General features: G+C 33.7%; 3 protein-coding genes across 5 annotated transcripts; 1 reads left to right on the forward strand and 2 right to left on the reverse strand.

Annotated features, from left to right (window-relative positions):
• Positions 1-2,228: 2,228 nt before the first annotated feature.
• Positions 2,229-4,427, forward strand: LOC132161655 (zeatin O-glucosyltransferase). Its single transcript, XM_059571818.2, has 2 exons — positions 2,229-3,116; positions 3,727-4,427. The coding sequence occupies exons 1-2, from the start codon at positions 2,307-2,309 to the stop codon at positions 4,315-4,317; spliced, it is 1,401 nt and encodes a 466-aa protein (XP_059427801.2). The 5' UTR covers positions 2,229-2,306; the 3' UTR covers positions 4,318-4,427.
• Positions 4,428-11,796: 7,369 nt separating this feature from the next.
• LOC132192202 (uncharacterized) lies at positions 11,797-14,377 on the reverse strand. Of its 2 annotated transcripts, none has more exons than XM_059607468.2 (2): positions 14,315-14,377; positions 11,797-14,108 (listed from the first exon to the last, which is right to left on the reverse strand). In XM_059607468.2, the coding sequence occupies exon 2, from the start codon at positions 13,994-13,996 to the stop codon at positions 12,365-12,367; it is 1,632 nt and encodes a 543-aa protein (XP_059463451.2). In that variant the 5' UTR covers positions 13,997-14,108; positions 14,315-14,377; the 3' UTR covers positions 11,797-12,364. The 2 variants fall into 2 exon arrangements, with proteins under 2 accessions (XP_059463451.2, XP_059463452.2); XM_059607469.2 differs by having other exon boundaries at positions 14,203-14,371.
• Positions 14,378-15,690: 1,313 nt separating this feature from the next.
• Positions 15,691-19,775, reverse strand: LOC132192096 (uncharacterized). Of its 2 annotated transcripts, none has more exons than XM_059607307.2 (5): positions 19,710-19,775; positions 18,631-18,768; positions 18,397-18,528; positions 17,405-17,794; positions 15,691-16,122 (listed from the first exon to the last, which is right to left on the reverse strand). In XM_059607307.2, exons 2-5 carry the CDS (start codon positions 18,762-18,764, stop codon positions 15,984-15,986), a joined length of 795 nt encoding a protein of 264 aa, XP_059463290.1. In that variant the 5' UTR covers positions 18,765-18,768; positions 19,710-19,775; the 3' UTR covers positions 15,691-15,983. The 2 variants fall into 2 exon arrangements, with proteins under 2 accessions (XP_059463290.1, XP_059463291.1); XM_059607308.2 differs by having other exon boundaries at positions 18,631-18,727; positions 19,710-19,728.
• Between the last annotated feature and the right edge of the window lie 871 nt (positions 19,776-20,646).

Raw genomic sequence — 20,646 nt, forward strand, 5'->3', positions numbered from 1 at the left:
AATTGAATATGAGTGAATTTTAAAGTCAGGATTCGAACTTATAACCAATGATTTTGATACCAGATATATGTTAATTCATCATTTGTCTCAAACACTTAAATTTAATAGATAAATTTAATCATTAATTAATTAATACTTTAACAAGGCTAAAGAAATTGACGGTATTTTGGCTTAATAAGTTTATATTCATTCTTAAGAAAAAATTCCTCAAAATCCAAAGTTTCAATATACTCAGATTTCAATCGCACTCAAAAGAGAAAAAATTAAAAAAAAAAATTAAAATATAATTTAATGTGTATTTTAAATGTTTATATATACTTGACATTATTTTAAATGAATTTAATGATACTTCCTCTAAACTAGTTGAAGAAAATTTTTGTAAACCTTAACTTTTTTTTTTTTTTTAATTTATTTTTTCTGTGTTTTTCACGTTGGCAAGCAGTCTTTTTATAAAATTTAATATAGTCGGCAAAAAGATTATTTTCAAGTCCACGTTGAACAATGACGGAAGAGAGAAGTCGGTGTCGATTAAAAAAAAAAAAAAAAAAAAATCTGTAGCCACGTGACTTGAGAAAATCAAGTCAAACTTCACATGGAATTTGTGTGAAGGATGTTCTGTCAATTAAAGACACTCCTATTCATCATTGTACCTTTAAAAATTTCAATTCGTTATATTTAATGAAACCACGTGCCGGTGTGTGGCTGTTGCGTGGACAGTGATCCTCTCTTATTTAAGAAAGAAAATTGAGAGGAGTGAGTCTCTTATTTTAGAAGGATAGAATGGTCAATTTACTGTTTATTTTTGGACCATTCTACTACTGTAAAAAGGAGGATCGGCTCCTCTTCTCTTCATTTCATTTGATGTGGAAATGATTATTCTTCGACGGTCATTATTGTTGGTATCTTGCGGTGGTCCCCTCCCTCCCGGTCCTTGCTGTCGACGCATGGTCTTCACGCGCCGATGAGTGTAAGCCACTTTTGCTAGCCTTTCTTTGCCTCTTCCTCCATTGGTGTGGCTGTTTTGTGGGTTTATTTGTTTTTTATTTTTCGTGTGACTTTGTTATTCTCTAACTTTTCTCATGTTTTTAAGTATTTGTTGTACTTATTACACAATAGGGTTGAAGGGTATCTCGAAGGTTATCTCCTTATTTACGCCCCTTTCTATGAGGTTTGAATATTTGCGGTTAAATTTCTTAATATTCGTCCTAAGAATGCATAGGGCCACGTTATTAATTTGATGCATTTCATCTTTATTTATTGTTTTTTTTTTTTTTAAGGATTATTGTCGAGTTGCTAAACCTTTTTTATTTTTTATTTTTTTTTATTGTAGTCCTTGTTTAATGTACTTTAAAAAAATAAAAAATAAATAAAAGGAAAACAACCGGTGATGACAAAGAAACATTAGAATGAAAATAATAACAGTAATCTAAGTATCAAATAAAAGGAAAACCAAAACAAAAAAAAAATTGATAATTGTATCAAATTTCTAAAATTAATAATAAATATTATCATTATTACCACCATCTTTATCGCTAAAAAAACACTATCACACTGAAAAAAAACATGTTTAGTGAGTTGCATTATTTAAGTCACTATTCTAAATGATATATATTGCATTATTTACTTTTTTTTTGTTTTTTTAAATATTATTTCGTTTATATATACTTGCATTGGCACTTGAGAGTGGACACATCCATGGGCCTTTCCTTGTAAAGTAAATATGTACCTTGTGAACCACGGTGTTGTGCCTTCCTGACAAGTTACAACCAATGATGTGACACTGTAATTATGGAGTAACCTTTTCAGGCTAAATTTAACGACAAATTGCAATTTAAAGCAGCATTATCTTTTGTTAATACTATTTAGTACATCGCTGCAGGGAAATGAAATAATAAGTGAATCGATGCCGACAAGAGTTTTTAACTCAAAGGGGTCGTGGACCACGTTTTATAAAGCAGATAAGATGTTATTAACTTAAAAAATTCAAAATGTATATCCACGTAAGCTACAATAATAAAAGCAAAAAAGTTTGCCAAACACACTCTTTGTTATGATACTATAATAAACTTATAAATAAATGTTAAATTTAATCATTTACTTCATTGTACAACTTATAATACAGCAACGGAAGTCATTGGATCAGCTTTTATTAAAAAAAATATATATATCAAACACCAATTTACTTCCACGTTATCCCAATTTTATGTACTAGATAACATTACACTACCTTGTTCCTTCCCCCAATATTTTGCTTATAAAAGCCCCCAACACAACTCAAACCCCGCAGAAAAACCCAACTTTCATCAATGGCAAACAACCAGCGGAGCAATGGGCAAAAGCAAGCGGAGGAGGTGGTGGTGGTGATGGTGCCCTTTCCGGCGCAGGGGCATCTGAACCAGCTCCTCCACCTCTCCCGTCTAATATTGTCCTACAATATCCCCGTCCACTTCGCCAGCTCCGCCATCCACAACCGCCAAGCCATGCTCCGCCTCCACGGCTGGGACCCAAATTCAGTTTCCAACATCCATTTCCACGACTTCCTCATCCCACCTTTCCTCTCCCCTCCTCCCAACCCCAACGCCCCAAACAAATTCCCCTCACATCTGCAGCCATTGTTCGACGCTTCCCTGCATCTCCGCCACCCCATGTGCGCGCTTCTACGTGAGCTTTCGTCCAAATCGCGGAGAGTCATCGTCATCAACGACTCCATGATGGCGTATGTGGTGCAGGACGTGGGGTCCATCCCAAACGCCGAGTCGTACACTTTCCACAGCGTGTCGGCTTTCGCTCTTTTCTTGTATTTGTGGGAAGCAATGGGGAAATCGCCTTTGAATAACAGCATCCCGAAAGATCTTCCATCTTTTGAAAGTTGCTTCTCCAACGAGTTCTTGGACTTCATTGCTTTGAACTGTGGCTTCCAGAAGTTGAGCTCTGGGAGCCTCTACAACACGTGCAGGATCATCGAAGGTCCCTATCTGGATTTGATGGAAAAGATTGAAGGAGGCAAGAAGCATTGGGCTATTGGGCCATTCAATCCTGTGAGAATACCAGAAAAGAAATGTTCAAATGGACGACACAAGTGCTTGGAGTGGTTGCATAAACAGACCCCAAATTCGGTAATGTTGAATCACACTGTCTGTTCTAAATTGGATTTTATGAATTTCGAATCTTTTTGAGATTAAAAGTAAATGATAATAAAAAGTCTATTTTTCTTTCTTAAAACACAATTTTGAGCCTTTATTTTTTTTACAACATAAAAGTCAAAAAATAATTTTAAAATAAAACTTCACATTAAAGCTACGAACAATCGCGTATTTTGAGAAGACCTTAAAAATTTAAAAACTCTTAATTTACACTCTTAAACTTTTAATTTCAATTAATTCACCTCTCCGTCGTTAACTTCTAATGAAAATGCTTAAAAAGACCAAATTACTTATGATTTAAAAAAAAAAAAAAAGGGTAAATTTGAAAATTTAAAAAAAAATTAGAGATATAAACATAATTTTATTATTTTTAACGTTTAAAATCTAATGGATGAGTAAATTGATTGAAATTAAAAGTTCGGAAGTGTAAAATGAGAGTTTTTAAATTTTGAAGATATTCTCAAAATGCATGATAAATCAGACTAAAATATTTAATTAAAATAAGAGATAAATGACCAAAACAAAGTTTCAAGATCACTTGTCTCCGAAGCTGATAGAAAAATAAATGAATTTATTGTGGCAGGTAATATATGTGTCTTTTGGGACGACAACCACCATGGAAGAAGAGCAAATAAAGGAGCTAGCAATTGGGTTGGAAAAAAGCGAGCAAAAATTCATCTGGGTGTTGAGGGATGCTGACAAAGGAGATGTATTCAATGGAGAAGTGAGAAAAGCAGAGCTTCCCAAAGGGTTTGAAGAGAGAGTTAAAAGCAGGGGAATGGTGGTGAGAGACTGGGCTCCTCAGCTGGAAATTCTAAGCCACCCATCAACCGGAGCTTTTATGAGTCATTGCGGATGGAATTCCTGCATGGAGAGCATCACCATGGGAGTTCCGATTGCCGCGTGGCCGATGGCGTCCGACCAGCCGAGGAACACGGTGCTGATAGCACAGCTGCTTAAAGTTGGTATTGTCGTGAAGAAGTGGTCCCACATGGACCAGATAGTGACGTCAAGCTCTGTAGATAACGCTTTGAAAATGTTGATGGCATCGAAAGAAGGGGATGTGATTAGGAAGAGGGCGGCGGAGTTGGGCGGTGCTGTCAGGCGCTCATTGGACAGGGGTGGAGTTTCATGCGTGGAGTTGGATTCTTTCATTGCTCACATCACTAGGTAGAGGGGGATCCTAAGAAATTAATAATTAATGTATATCTGATGTATGATTAAGGGTAGCATATTTTAATATTATAAATTACTACTTATTATAGGAAATTAATGATTTAATTAATATTCGAAAACATGCAATTAATGATTTAATATTGCAATTTGTCAAGAAAACATGCAATGTCTCTTGGAAAAAAAAAAAGAAAAAAAAAAAGGAAATTGCAATTTCAGTTTGTTTATTTAGCTCTTTCACTAATAATGGAAGGATAATTAGCTCTTTCACTCTAATTCATAAGGGAGATGCATAGGCCTTGATAGTGAACACTGGCGTGCATGAACAGTGTGCACGTCAATAAAAAAAAAAGCACACTATTTATGCATGTCAGTGTTCACTAAATCACTACTCGGCCTTAATGTATTTGGACACAATTTCATGGAGATGCATAGGCCTTGATGTATTTGGACACAATTTCATCCAACATTTAGAAAGCACATTATTTATTTATTTATTTATTTTTAATATGTCTGCAAAACCACACAAGAGAAAGAGAAAAAATTCGAACTAGTGACTTTCGCTTCATAAGACGTGATTTTTAGCCGATTGAGCTACTCCTTGCGAACTAAAAAGCACATTATTAACATACCGAAAACTACAAAACCACGATAAACCCAAACTATCCATTTTATTGTTGGAGACCCCCACCCTCTTAATTCTTTGTTCTCATGTAACTCTTTCATAATTTGATTTAAAAATAAAAAATAAAAAATACGTGTCTACCTAACCAATTAAAAATACAATTGATTTCACCTACCTTGCAATCTACTTATGGCCAAAAATTGAATTCTCATATATAACACAAAGTTTTTCTTGTTTTTAAAACGTAATAAAGACAAAGAATGGTAAAGGACTGCACGACTCTTCTTTTTCCTTTTTTTATTATTATTTTTTTTAATAAAAAAAAAATCATGGAGGTTGAAGAAGAAACAGAAAACTGCAAGAAAATTTACTATGTTCCTCGAAGTAACATTTTTCTTAAATTACCAAAAAATTGTATTGTACCTCGTTTGTATTAAAAATACATAAATACCATTCATAATTTTTTTTTAATTATTTTTTTTTTTAAAAAAAACGGTGCCCCACTGCAGCAGTCATGAGTCACTAGACCCATCGGCCACGGTTGATTTTTTTTTTTTTTTAATTAATTATAGAGATAAATGTATCTTTCTGAAAATTTTTAGGAATATTTTTATCTTGTTATGACAAAACAAGTACATTGCAATTTTCTTATAATTTAGGGAGAATACAGTAAATTGCCTGATAGTTTGAAGGAGGATTGTGTCCTGTCCCAACAAATAAACTAGAAGTGGAGTAGAACACAAAAGTAGCCAAATAGTTTTTTTTTTTTTTTTTTTTGGGTACAAATTGGAATTAGGGGAATTAATTAGAGTGAGATTTGCTAGCAATTCAAGTAGCTTGAAAGAACTCCTATAAGGTTTGCTTATCCGAGTAAGTTTTGAATTGTTGACTCACCTATTTAAATAGGTAGGCCTTATAAAACTTCTCTCACATTAATAGACAGCAAATAGATAAAGATCAGGATCCACTAGACTGTAGGCTAAGAGATATGTAGCCGCCACATCTATATTTATTTAATTAATTTATTACAAATGCAGCAAACAAGCATACGCACCATGTGCGCATTGAAGATTGAGATCTACATATATGTTGTCGGAATATTTTTATCTTGTTATGACAAAACAAGTACATTGCAATTTTCTTATAATTTAGGGAGAATACAGTAAATTGCCTGATAGTTTGAAGGAGGATTGTGTCCTGTCCCAACAAATAAACTAGAAGTGGAGTAGAACACAAAAGTAGCCAAATAGTTTTTTTTTTTTGGGTACAAATTGGAATTAGGGGAATTAATTAGAGTGAGATTTGCTAGCAATTCAAGTAGCTTGAAAGAACTCCTATAAGGTTTGCTTGTCCGAGTAAGTTTTGAATTGTTGACTCACCTATTTAAATAGGTAGGCCCTATAAAACTTCTATCACATTAATAGACAGCAAATAGATAAAGATCAGGATCCACTAGACTGTAGGCTAAGAGATATGTAGCCGCCACATCTATATTTATTTAATTAATTTATTACAAATGCAGCAGACAAGCATACGCACCATGTGCGCATTGAAGATTGAGATCTACATATATGTTGTCTCTCATTAACTATTCAAATTGTTAACAATTTAAACAGATAATCATCATCGTGGATCTCAATCCAATTATTTATGAGTAAGCTAAGCTTCTCAGCTGTTGTCTGATTCCATATGCAACTATATATTTTTAATGATCTGCATAATTATGGCAATAATCATCTCTTAAACATACTCTGGCCTTTATTATTTGTTGTGTGTTAAAAAAAAAAAAAAACAACAACAATACAAACGACAGGCAATCCACTAACCCAGCCACAAAGTGAAAAAGGCAAATTCCAACCACTACAGTACCAAACAATTAAAGAAACCCTCAACTACCCATATCCCAAAACAAATAATTAAACAGGATTCAAAACATCATCAGCAAAAGTGAAACAAAATGCTACTATATATACTAGTACAAGTCTTGATATCAAACTAAAACATAATATAATAAATTTTTATATTAAATGTTAAAAATATTAAAAAAAAAAAAAAACTCTTCTAGCTTTTTGAGATGAAAAATTACTATTCAAAATTTCATTTCAATTTTTGTTAATATATTATTCTCAATAAATAATACGATTAATATGTTTTCTTTTTCTTGTAAGATAAACGATTGTAAGTAGGATTTAATTAACTGTGTACTAAAATCAGCGACACACAATCGGAACTCGTAACAATGACCAACTAAAATTAACGGTATTTACCAAAAAATGAACGGTATTTGATAGTAATTAGTATAACATATAAAATATCAAAGAAATAAAGAATAATAGAACCAAGAAGCAAAAGATTAGAGCTGATGGAAGAAAATAAGAGAAAAAACAAGAAAGTAAGTTGTGCTTTACTTTGGAATTTTTTAATTTTTTAAGATCGTAAGATTTTTTAAGATTTTGCAGCTCTGGGAGCCTCTACAACACGTGCAGGATCATCGAAGGTACAAAGAAAGCATTGGGCTTTTGGGCCATTCTTTCCTGTGATGATACCCGTAAACAAGTGTTCAAATGGACGACCACACAAGTGCTGAATCACTATTTGTTCTAAATTGGATGTGATGAATTTAGAATCTTTTTTTAGATTAAAAAAAATTATATATTTTTTTCTTTTTTAAAACACAATTTTGAGCTTTTTTTTAGAACATAAAAGTAAAAAATAAAAACAATTTTTTTTTTTTTTTTAAGTTTTTTACCAAACGATCTCCTATCAACTCTTACTTTAATATTTGCTTGTACAATGAGGGTTAGATTTACGTGAGAGATTTTTAATGAGGTTTACATTCAAATAGGTGTTTAGATTGCCGCAACACCTACTCGTATAATTGGGCCATAATAATTTCTATCAGAACCTCTTGCACTTGTGGAAGATATTGCTAGTTGATCCATTAATTTGTTATGAATCAGCTGTTATTTACATATTTTGTTTACGTGTGACAAAATTAAAACTAATTATTTGACATATTAACTATGTGTTTAACTAATTCTTTTGCATCTTTGTTTTAGAGAGAGAAGCTATCTCCGCTCTCTAAACTTTCTTCCTTCTTGTAAGGCTCTTCATCGCCTACTTCAGGTGCTCTGGACAGGAGGGATGGATCCTTTTCCCTCCCTCCTCCCTTCCGCTCTTTCCCGTTTTTCAACCACTGCATTTTTCTCCCCATCTCCTAATTTTTTGGTTTTTTGGTTTTTTTTTTCCAAACAAGCAGTGTTGCCCTCACCACCATTGTCTCCGTTGTGCTACTCGTCGTGCCGCTCTGCAGTTCCGACCTCTCTTTTTTGGCTTGGATATGTCCTGATATGCCCAAATGTGGCCCACGTGCCTCCTCATCGCCTTACGCGCCACCCCGCTGCCGATGCTACTGTTTTTTCGATTTTTGTTTATGTTCTTTTATTTGCTTTTATTTTTTATTGTTGTTGTTGTAGTTTGTAGGTTTTAGTCTCCCTCTCTTGCTGTTGTTTTATCGTGTGGTGGAGACTTTTGTAATGGAAGTTTGTTCCCCTTCTTTGACAGCTCATGAGAGGAAAACTGCGCCTCTCCTTCAATAATTTCCTTATGGTGGTTGTTGCCTCTGCTTCAAAAAATGCTATGTGAGGCCTATTTCTTATTTATTGTTCTTATTTTTTAAATTGTATTTTTTTTTTTTTTTTTTGAGTTTGTTGTTAGGGAGCATACCCTCTTAATTCTTTGTTCCATGTAACTCTTTATTAATTTGATTATATATATATATATATATATATATATATATATAAAAGAGTACGTGTCTAACTAACCAATTAAAAGTGCAATTGATTTCACCTACCATGCAATCTACTCATGACCAAAAATTGAATTATCATATATAAGACAAATTTTTTCTTGTTTTTAAAACGTAGTAAAGACAAAGAATGGTAAAGGAGGACGGCACGACTTTTTCTCCTCCTTTTTTATTTTTAATTTTTTTTTAAAAAAAATTTAAATTAAATTTTTTTTTTTAAAGATAATGTGGAGGTAGAAGAAGAAACAGAAAAATATGATAAACAAATAATGAAAAAGTACAAGTACCCTCTTCAAACTGCAAGAAAATTTACAATCCCTCCTAAACTATCAATTGAAGAAATATTCATTTTAAACTATCAAAAATTTGCAATCTATCTCCTTTGTACCAAAAATACACAAATACCCTTCATACTCTTGTGCCCCACGACAGCGATCACGAGTCACCAGACCCACCGGCCACCGTTGATTTGTTTTTCTTCATTTTTTGTTTTTAAAAAAATTTATAGTGATAAATTTTGAAGGATATTTTTGTCTTTTACGACAAAAAAAGTACATTGCAATTTTCAGATAGTTTAAGAAGAATATTGTAAATTGTCTGATAATTTGAAGGAGGATTGTGTCCTTTCCCCAACAAATAAACTAGAAGTGGAGTTGGACACAAAATAGCCTACACACGTTTTTAAAAATTTGAATTAGGGGAATTAATTAGAAAAAGATTTGCTAGAAATTCAAGTAGCTTAAAGAACTTTTATAGGGTTTATTTGTCCGATTAAGTTTTGAATTGTTCGCTCACCTACTCAAATAAGTAGGCCTCATAAATTTCTCTCATATTAATAGACAACAAAAAAAGCTAGAGATCAAGATCCACTAGATTGTATCTATAGCTCTAAAAAATAAAATAAAAAATAAAAAAAATCCACTAGACTGTAAGCTGAGGCATCTATATTTATTTATTTAGGGAAAAGTACACTTTACCCTTCCAAAGTTTGGGACAATTTTCAATTTGACCTCCAATGTTTCAATTTTGGCAATGCACCCCACAAACTTCCAAATTTTTGCAATTTGATAAAGTGTATCCCAAACTTCACATATTGCCCCTAATTTTTTTTTTTTTTTTTTAAATTTTTATAAAAAATTAAAAAAAAAAAAAATCGGGGTGAGGGGTAAAGTGTAATTTTGGGGGGAGGGTAAAGTGTAATTTTTCCTTCATTTTATTAATTTATTACGAAAGCAGCAGACAAGCATGCGCACCACGAACTCATTGAGCTTCAACTCGATTCATAGACCCATTTTTATTTTTTGGTTAATCATAGAGTTGCTCAGTAACAAGACAATTATTTAGGATTGAGATCTACACATATGCTGTCTCACATTAATTATTCAAATTGTTAACAATCTAATGTGGATCTCAATTCAATTATTTATGAGCAAGCTATTTATAAGCTTCTCAGTTGTTGTTTGATTTTATATGCAATTATTTTTAGAGAAACACTATATTATTCAAATTTATTTTCTTCTTAAAAGTTGGTTCCTAAATAAGGTAAACAATGGATGCCCAACTTTAATATTTTTTTGAAATGAAGATCCAAGCAATTTAATTAATAGAAATTATTCCAAACCATGAGAAAAACATTATTGAACTCATATGCAAGACTCATCACATTAATTAAATTGAAGTAAGAACAGTTAAACATCAAAGCTTATACATTCAGAAAATATCAAATCACATGAACATATAATTGCTACTCATTCATCCTCAACCTTAGTAGAGGATTTAGCCATTGAGTATTGAGAAGCTTACAAAAATAATGCACAAAATAAAACCCAGACAAAACACTCATCCTCCCTCACTGTCCGGGACGAATTTTGAGTGTAGAACAGCCCCCTATGCAAGCCTCTGGCTCCTTATATAAGACCATCCACCGAAAGACCCACTATGTTATTAAAAGGAGTAAAGCATCACAAAAATATTGATTTTTATTCATTAGCAAGTTTAAAATAATAAACTTCATCTTCAAAATCTTTAAGAAATCCAAAATCAAATCTTTCATAAATGGACGGTTGAGACATCACATGTTCCAATTGGTGCAAAGTGAAACTAACACACAATCATGAGATTTGGTTTACCATTTCTCAATCCATTAGAATTCCCATCAAATGACACAATCGTGGCATTATTATAAAAATATGCAAATTTTTTTTAATAGGTTGCACAATGTTTAGCTCCCTTAAGCTTTCTAATTGGCTTATGTAACGAGTGTTATGTCAATAAACCGAGTAGCTTTAGGGCATTAGATGTAAAAAATTCCTACAGGCTTATTAACTCGAGTCAAAAAGGTTACAAAGCCAAACTAGCCATATGATTAACCAATTCAAATTTCTCACATTTTTACGCAAACATTCAATACTTAATGAGACAAGAAGTCCAGTTACTTAGTGAAAAACTAAAAATGGTTAGCTTCATATGATTAACCAATTCAAACTTCTCACATTTTTACGTGTACACTCAATATTTAATGAGGCAAGAAGTCCAGTTACTTAGTAGAAAAACTCAAAATGGTTGGCTTCATATGATCAACCAATTCAAATTTCTCACCTTTTTACACAAACACTTGATGCTTAATGAGATAAGAGGGCTGGTTACTTAATGAAAAACTTAAAATGGTTGGCTTTTTTTTTTTTTTTTGCCAAGATTATCTATTCAATAAGTCAACCAACAAATCTCAAAATAAACATAATTGATTTCAAATTTCATACCTCAAATCAAAACAAGTGAAGTCTCCTTTGCCAAAAATAAGTAACAAGACTTAGATTCCTAATGAAATGATAATGTGTTCATAAATTTAAGCTCACCAATGAAATGCAAATCAACATTAAAGTTCAACCCATTCTTAGAAATAACATAAAAACATTTTCTTTTGTTTTTACAAACTGCAAATTTTTTAAAACAAACTGCAAAAATAGAACTAAAAGAAATGGACAGCATTCATGTCTTACCATACCCCCAAACTTGAATCACGGACGCATTGTCCTCAATGTGTAGTACATAAATACAATATTAAAGGGAAGGAAAATCAGAGTGAAAAAGGCAAGGCTTCCCCAAACTTGACCTCAAGAATACCTATCCTGTCAATCACAACAAGAGTCTATCCATCGAGCCCTCCAATCACAACAAGAGTCTATCCATCTAGCGAAAATAACGATGATAAGAGTAATTGTTGTTAAAACAATAAAAACTGCACTCCCCAAAATAAAACAAACACTGTCATATATATACAAAAATAAAGTAGACATCAAAAACGAAAATCTGCTTGGAGATCAAGCTGGTGGAGGAATGGTGCCTGAATTGAAGTCTCTCGACATCAGCTGTGAGGCGCGCATTGTGCACTAGTAGATAAATGTTCTCCATGCGGTGTCATAAGAGTCCATTTTCTTTAGCAAATTTGTTCTCCAACGCTTATTTTGGATCAGATCAGAGAAGGCACGTGAGAACACATCGTCATGAATAGGTGTAGCGTGCCCCAAGGATAAAAAGAGAGAAAAAGAAAAATAAGAAAATGAAAACAACAGAAAAAGAAAAGAAAAAACACTTAGAATGTGAGGAGGGGGTGGTTCAAGTTGGTATTGTTGTTGAGGAGGACGATAATTGGGAGATGGGTGGTTCAAGTTGGTATTGTTGTTGAGGAGGACGATAATTGGGAGATGGGTTGAAGGTCTGCGAATGTGCTTGATTATGCAGTCCATGAGGTCGAGCTAAATTTCCTGAGGCTTCACCTCGCCACGAGAAATTGGGGTGGTTTCTCCATTCCGAGTTATATGAATTGGAGTATGGATCATTACCCGATCTGGAAAAAGTTGAGTTCACTTGCTCATGTGAAAGCTTAGAAAATTGTCCTAATGTGGGACAATCATTTTCATGGTGCAAGTGGCTAAAGCAGAATGAACATGCTTCATGCGGTGTGGAAGGATGATTGGAAGGAGTCGAACCAACTGCAATGACTTGATCTAACTTCTGAGATAATGCGTCTACCTTGGCGGTCACATCTGACAAATTGGGGTGGTTTCTCCATTCCGAGTTATATGAATTGGAGTATGGATCATTATTCGATCTGGAAAAAGTTGAGTTCACTTGCTCATGTGAAAGCTCAGAAAATTGTACTAATGAACATGCTTCATGCGGTGTGGAAGGATGATGGGAAGGAGTCGAACCAACTGCCATGATTTGATCTAACTTCTGAGATAATGCGTCTAGCTTGGCGATCACATCTGACATATTACCTAGTTGACAAAGTCCTTCGGATTTAGGAGCTCTAGAGACAGGTGTCCTAAAACTAGCATGTTGTTCAGAATTTTCACTCAATTTTTCAATAAGGGTCCATGCTTCTTCCTCATTCTTCATCATGATTGTTCCTCCACATGAAGTGTCAACCATTTGTCTATGAGGCTCGGTTAAGCCACCATAGAAGCATAGAACCAGCCGCCATTTCGGAATAGCGTGGTCCGGGCACATCCTAAGAAGGTCCATTAGTCTCTCCCAAGCCTCATAAAATTGCTCTCCCTCATATTGGGAGAAACCCATGATCGCTTGCAGAATTTGCTTCATTTTACTTATGGAAGCGTGTTGTACATAATTTTCACTCAAGGTTTCAAAAAGGGTCCATGCTTCATTCTCAGTCTTCATCATGATTGTTCCTCCACATGAGGCGTCAACCATTTGTTGATGAGGTTCGGTTAAGCCATCATAAAAGTATTGCACCAGCTGGCATTTCGGAATATCGTGGTGTGGACATATCTTAAGAAGGTCCTTTAGTCTCTTCCAAGTTTCATAAAATTGCTCTCCCTCATATTGGGAGAAACCCATGATCGCTCGCCTAATTTGGATCGTTTTGCTTTTGGGAAAGTACCTCTTTAGGAATGTTTGCTGCATCTGATCCCAAGAAGTGATGGTGTTGGGACTCAAGCAATAAAACCAACGTTTGGCTTTGTCTTTGAGGGTAAAGGGGAAGAGACGCAATCTTAAATCATCCTCAGTGAATCCTTGTATTTCAACGGTAGAACATATTTTCAGGAACTCATCCAAGAGCTCGTAAGGATTCTCATCATCAAGTCCAAGAAAAGATGGCAGGCTTTGAATAGTGCTAGGCTCAATTTCATAATGATCTACCGTGACCTCTGGTAGCTGAATACATGAGGAGAAAGTGTAAGTTGGGAAAAAGTGATCTCTCAGGGGTCGTTCTCTGGCCATTGTCTCAGTGTTACGCACTCTTTAACAAATCGGAGTTCCTTTCGATAAGGTGCCCTTGTGCGCACTCCTTCTACGCTCGAGCGCAGGTTAGCAGATTTCGTTTTTTGCAGTGCTGAAACAGAACAGGAACAGAAAACTTAGAAAAATAAAACAGAAACAAGAAACACACGTAAACAAAACATATACAGAATCAAATGAGTTTCAACCTTACAAACTCAACCGCTTAGCAATCCCCGACAACGGCCCCAAAATCTTGTGTATTGAGAAGCTTACAAAAATACTGCACAAAATAAAACCAACACAAAAAAAATTTCTTACCGTTGTAGAAAATTCCCTGATTTCCTGGTTGCCCACCCTCAGGTACAGATCAGGGGCAAACGATTCAAGCAAAGCTGGGAAGTGGAAAATTTTCTGCCGTTTCTGGATTGTTTAGGTTTAGGTTAGATGAAGAAGACGATGACTCCCTTTATTAAAACACACCGTTTAAATAACTTTTCTTATCTTTTACTGTTTGTAGACCTCTGTTTGTTGTTGGACTGTTTAGTTTCTTTTTAACACGTAAATGGGCTTAGAAATAAAAAAGAAAAAAGAAAAATCAAAACCTATAAGTGGGCCAGTGGATTTCGTTGACACACCAAAATCCATAGTCTTTCTAAAAAGCCGAACCACTAAACTCTTCTAAGAGCACAACACAACAACATTAAAAACAAAAGCCCAAATGAATATAAAAAAAGAAAAAAGAAAAAAGTATTATGTCTCAATTAAAGCCTTCAACAATTTAGATCAATTGCTTTTTGAAAATTTCCCTTTTTTAAAAAATTTCATGCATGTAATCATACTTTAATATTGTTTAAGCTTTTATATTTAGATGTTCAATTAAATTAATTGTTTCTAAATATATATTTTTTTGTTACGTATTTTAATTGTATGAAATATCTAATTGTAATTACATTATATTATGAATTTTCTCCAAATATCTATAAACATTTAAAAGACACATTAAATTCTTAAGGTCATTAATAACAATTTACTAATTTAGACTAACATTTTAAATGTTTATAAACACTTAACACTATTTTAAATGGGTTGGAAGATATTTCTTTCAGACTGATTTGAAGAAATTTCTGTCATTTTTTTAAGACATTCTTACTACTTTTTATTTTTATTTTTATTTTTATTTTTTAACAATAATCAAATATGCTACAGTCAAGTCCATTTCTAAGTCTTGAGCTCAATTCCAAATTATTCTTTTAGTTATACTTTATCCTCCGTTTTGGCCCTCCTTCATTAAGTCAGAATTTGGTGGAACAAAATAACAAATTATTCCTCTCTAAGTAATATTTCCAACAATACGTCAGAATTGGTGTTCCACGTGAAATAACAAATTATTCATATCTTGAGTTATCTTTCCAACGCATCTGACATTGTTTTAATCCAAGAATTGAGCTAAAAATTATGACCAAAATGGTACAACACGCCCATTTTATCTGCATATTTTCTTAGGAGCATGAAAAATATTATAAACATAAAAGAGGTTAACAAATGCAAATTAAAGGGCTTGAATATGTAATATTCGGCACTCATCAATAATCCCCGTTCGAAACCAGCTTGCCTTGGATAAACTTTCGCACTATAACTGTATACCTTTTTTCTTGATTCATAAAACTGATATTTGAAAATTACTTTTAAAAATATAGTTTGTAATATTTATACTTTTTCATAAATCCTTTGCCACAAACCTTTTTCTCAATTATATTGAGAGTATGTTTTGGGAGGATAAAGAAGAAAAAATAATGGTACTTGGCATTACCCTAGGAAGTCAATATTGGCACGTCTCTTACAAAATTAAAATCATGTACATTGTTAGTTGTGCCAACTATAAATTATAACTATAAAACGGATAAGTTGGGAGGATCCTTTTCCGATATATTTCTGATGTAGCATTTAATCCTGAAAATATAGAATTGCATGCGTCCAATCCGGAGAGTCAAGGTAGGATAGGGAGCTCCACCTCATCGAAGGAAAAGAAACTGACCTGGCCATACTCTACATGACAAAACAGCAAAGGAATGCCTCCACATTGCCTCTCAAGAACTTCAACATCTGCTAGGGATGGCACATCACCCCTGCAAGAGAAGGCAAGTCATTATGCAGATGAACTAATAAATCATAAATCTTTTCTGAAGAAAAAGTTCTTATGGATTAATGAAAGATGATAACAGATTTACTGATCTTCTTCAAGGAAATATTTCTACTATTTTGAGGATTAAGATGCTACAGTTTTTTAAGATGATAAGGATACGCTTCCCTCTCGGGATGCCAATTTCCAGAAGACAGACAATATGGAAAAACCTTAGGCTTATGTTATAATCCAAAAACTGCATCCAGTAAATCTAAACAAATGTGTTTCTCTAAATAGATTGTTTTGCAAGAGCACAAGTACTCAAATGATTTCTAAGACTCAAGTCAAGAGGGTTTTTGATGGAAGAGGAAAAGACAGTTAAGGCAGTAGCTGCCTATGCCATTCCTTGGTAGTGCTTCACATTCAATTGCTGTAATAGAATTGAATGCAATCCAGAAATTGTTCCAAGTAAAAGACCCCTATGCAGAACCCTAGGATACAAACAAAACCAAGGCAGAGAACCAACTGGGTCAGAGATTTTCCGTAAATGCTCACATCTACAAAATGGGGCTTTATACCAATAAAATTGTCCAGTCAGAATCTAATGAGGGAGTAATGCAATAAATCTTCTTTCTTGCTTACTGGGTGAAAGTTGCAGGATTGTCATGCACCTGCAATTTCTGCTCTTGAGGAATTGGTATTCTGGACAGAAACAGGTATGATGTGCACATTTCACTTTATAAAATACAGAAAATGCCTTCTCCCCACATGATCAAGAAGAATGCCCAAAAGACAGTGAAAAACACAGTAAGAACGGCTTGCTAACTTTAGGCTTGTTATACTGCATCCAAGAGTTTATCAATATTTACTTCCATAGAAACTAATAGAGCAGGCTATTGTTTTATGCTTTGTCAAAAAGCAAGCTAACATGTTTCTAAAGCCACCACCAATACAAAATTATATCTACTCCAAAGCCACCATCTACCACCTAGAAAGAAATGTGTGTATACTCTAAGAAAAGCATAAAATAAAAATCTAGACGCATATGGTGAAAAGCATGAGTTTCTTTCCCAGTAAATTCCCCTAGTTGAAAACCTAGAAGCTACCACATCCGCTTGCTGCATGTATGCTTTCTACCAAAAATAATTTGAAAAAGAAAGTGCTTTATCGCATCAAAAGGTTTAACTAAAGCACATATCTTAGGAAATCTCATAAATAACAATTTGCAATCAACTGCCAAAAAGAGAAGGTTTCTCAAATTCTTAGGATTTACCAAATATGATTACCTAGTTAAGCAAAGAACAAAGCTTGGCTTGCCAGGAGAAGACTTTCTAAACTTGCTGTTTGGGAGAAAGACATCAAAAACTGGCCTCGCTTCTCTAATATGCATATCATTAAATGGTCCAATGATGGACATATCGTCTTTTGATTCCGCATCAACTACTTCACTGCTTTGGGAAGAGCCTTGAAAAGAAACAGATTGAGAATTACTCTTAGCACCCTTCATGGACCAAGAGATACCGTGCTGCCCGACAATGTAACCAAGGGATTTCAGGTGCCTATAAACCTCAAATAGCTCCCAAGAGCCTCCAGAAACTTTGGCGTATATATCTTTTAATGAAAGACTTGTATCATTGTCATCCAAGAGAAGCAATGCCCCTATTTCCATCAAAAACCTATTAAAACAAGAAGTTACACTTCAAAAATGGTTCCATCTTAACATAGAATGAAAAAAAAGGACATAATACATAGAATGAATGACACTTAAACTCATACTACCTTGAATACATTTACTTATAAATTTGCAAGTGGTGCTTAAACTATAAGTCGGTCCCTGGAAAAGGATTGAAGTTTTAGTGAATATATCCAAAAAATATTGTTTGATGTCTTTTTCCTCTTATGCCAGGCAATCACTTAGTCTCTCGCCAAGCCACAACATGAAATTTCAAACTATTTTTTTCATAAAATTTTCAAAGTGCATATATTTTGTGAGACAACCATAAGGCTAGCTCAGCTTTACACTGCAGAATGTTCAAATAGGAAAGAAGTGTCCAAAAACCTAAGTGCCCCTCAAAGAATGATACCAAGATAAATAAGAGGCAATACAAGAAACTATGGAATAAAGCACAACAAGATCTATTAAGCTCTAGACTCAAGTAATGGGTTTGAAGTTATCACTCAAGTGAACAATTAACTGATTCCTCAATTAGTTGGCACGAAAACCCAATAGATAATATGAGATTGAAAAATCATTGAAAAAAATTGTCGTTTCACCTACAAAGTTTCCTCAATTGAGTAATAAATCTTGCCGGTACGAACTATCCCCATTGTCCTCCACATTTTACCCTTGTTTTCTACAACCTCAGCCATTTTGATTTTGTCAATCCAATGGGCCTTGGATTTATCTTTCCTGAAAATAGTAGCCATAACGTAAAGTTACAAAAGAAGCAAAACAAACTCAAACTTCTTTAATAATATCCCAAAGAGTCAGTTCTCCTCAAAAATTACATACCTAAATTGCAACTTCGATGAGAACCAAGATTTGGAGTGATGTTCCTCATCATCATCATCATAAATTATATCTTGCAAAGAGGCCTCTGTATCACTCACTTCTCCCGAAGAAATTTCCCAATCAACATCCTCCATTATTCTAGTTAAAAAATAATAATAATAATAATAATAACACAAAAGAAACACATTCCAGACTTAATACAAGCCTATTTTATATCTTAAAAAATTGCTCAGAAAAAAACCACAAACAGTCATGAAAACTAACTAGAGAAACATGAAAAAAAAAAAAAAAAAAACTTAATTACTGGCTGTCTCCAAATTTTTTAAATAATTAACCCATCCAATGTGATATAGAAAAGTTTAGCAACTCATTCACAGGAACACACATAAAAGGTTGAGCAGCTCAAAGAACTAAAAACTTTCAAGAAAACACACCCACAAATCATCCTTTTATTCAATCAATATCATGTAGAAGAGCCCATACCAGAAACTCAAATGTGACCATTCAGGCGAGCCGTGTAGTCTAAAACAACTCCCAAGAGTTAACCGTGACTCCCCTCTTTGAACCTTCTGTTTCCCCAAACCAACCAATACACCCTCACGGATTGAGCCCAAAATCAACCTCAAAATTCCATACACAAATGGAGACTAAAATTTGAAATAAAATTCGTAACATGTAATGTGTGGGTACACAGATTCCTCTCCAATTTCCCAAACCCCCTAAACAATTTGCCAAGTGCTAACCCATCAAATAATCATCAAGTACAAATACCCATCTTCAGTTTTCGCCAAAAATAATTGAGCTCAACTAAAACCCACAATCCAATACGAATATTGAACCATTATGTGACATGAAAAAGAAAAGTTTACGGGTTCTATCGTAATTTCTACAATTCACCGAAAACTTTGACTCAAGCTTCGAATGGGCATTCAAAGGAAGCTACCAATTCATCGTTAATACCGAAATTTCAAAATTTAAGCTACCACAACACTATATATCGGTTCTTCAAGCAAAATAAGAGGAAAGAAGAAAATAAGTTTTAAGAGAGGAAGAGAGAGACGAGAGGAGGAGAAGATTACCTTGGTTTTTTTTTTCTTCTCTCTTCGGCGGCAACCCCCTCTCTCTCTGATTTTTTGTTTCCCTTTATTTTTAGTTTCCGCGCTTACACTTGGTGGCGGAGAGATAAAAAGTTTTTTCTTTAGGAAAAACTATTGTTTACCCTCCAAATTTACAGCGTTTATTAATTTTAATAATAAAGTTTTAATTTTTACAATTTATTCTCTCAAAGTTTTAAATTTTTATAATTTGACTAATTGTATTTAAAATTTCTCATATTGCTCATAATTTTTATTCTTTTTACTTTTTATAAAAAAAATTTAAAAAAATATTCGGGGTGGCCGTAGCCACCCATTGGTCATTTGACCATTTTTGCACTTCCAAATTTATTTATTTATTTATTTTCATAAAAAAAAAATTTATGAGCAATATGAAAATTTTGGGATAATATTGGTCAAATTGAAAAAAATGAAAACTTTGTGGGGTGGATTACAAAAATTAAAATTTTGGTATTCGAATTGAAAAACACTGTCAACTTTAGAGAATAAACTGCAATTTTCTTTTTTTTTTTCTTTTCTTCCTTTTTTTTCTTTGTTGATTTTTTAGAATGTTTTTACTGTGTTGCGGTGGGTGGGGAGTCTGGGACGATGGCTGATTCTCTCTTCATTTCACTAAGAAATTGGCTTTTGCTATTTTTTAATATATATATATATATATATATAGTCAATGAATTTGGTGTGATGGATGTAAACATAAAAACAAAAACCAAAAAGCTTAAAAGTGTTTCGGTGTTATAATATGACATATCAAGTTTTTATTGGAGGGCACAAAGTAGTTCTTTTATACTAAGTTTTTGTAGAAGTTATGCTATTTTCAATCTCCAATCTTTCCATTGTAACGAGTCTAATGACAACGGGTCTCAGAGCAGCAATTTTACTCGGTATCCTAGTATTTTTGTTT

Source organism: Corylus avellana, chromosome 10 (genome assembly GCF_965113065.1).
Source record: "Corylus avellana chromosome 10, dhCorAvel1.hap1.2, whole genome shotgun sequence".
Lineage (NCBI taxonomy): Eukaryota > Viridiplantae > Streptophyta > Magnoliopsida > Fagales > Betulaceae > Corylus > Corylus avellana.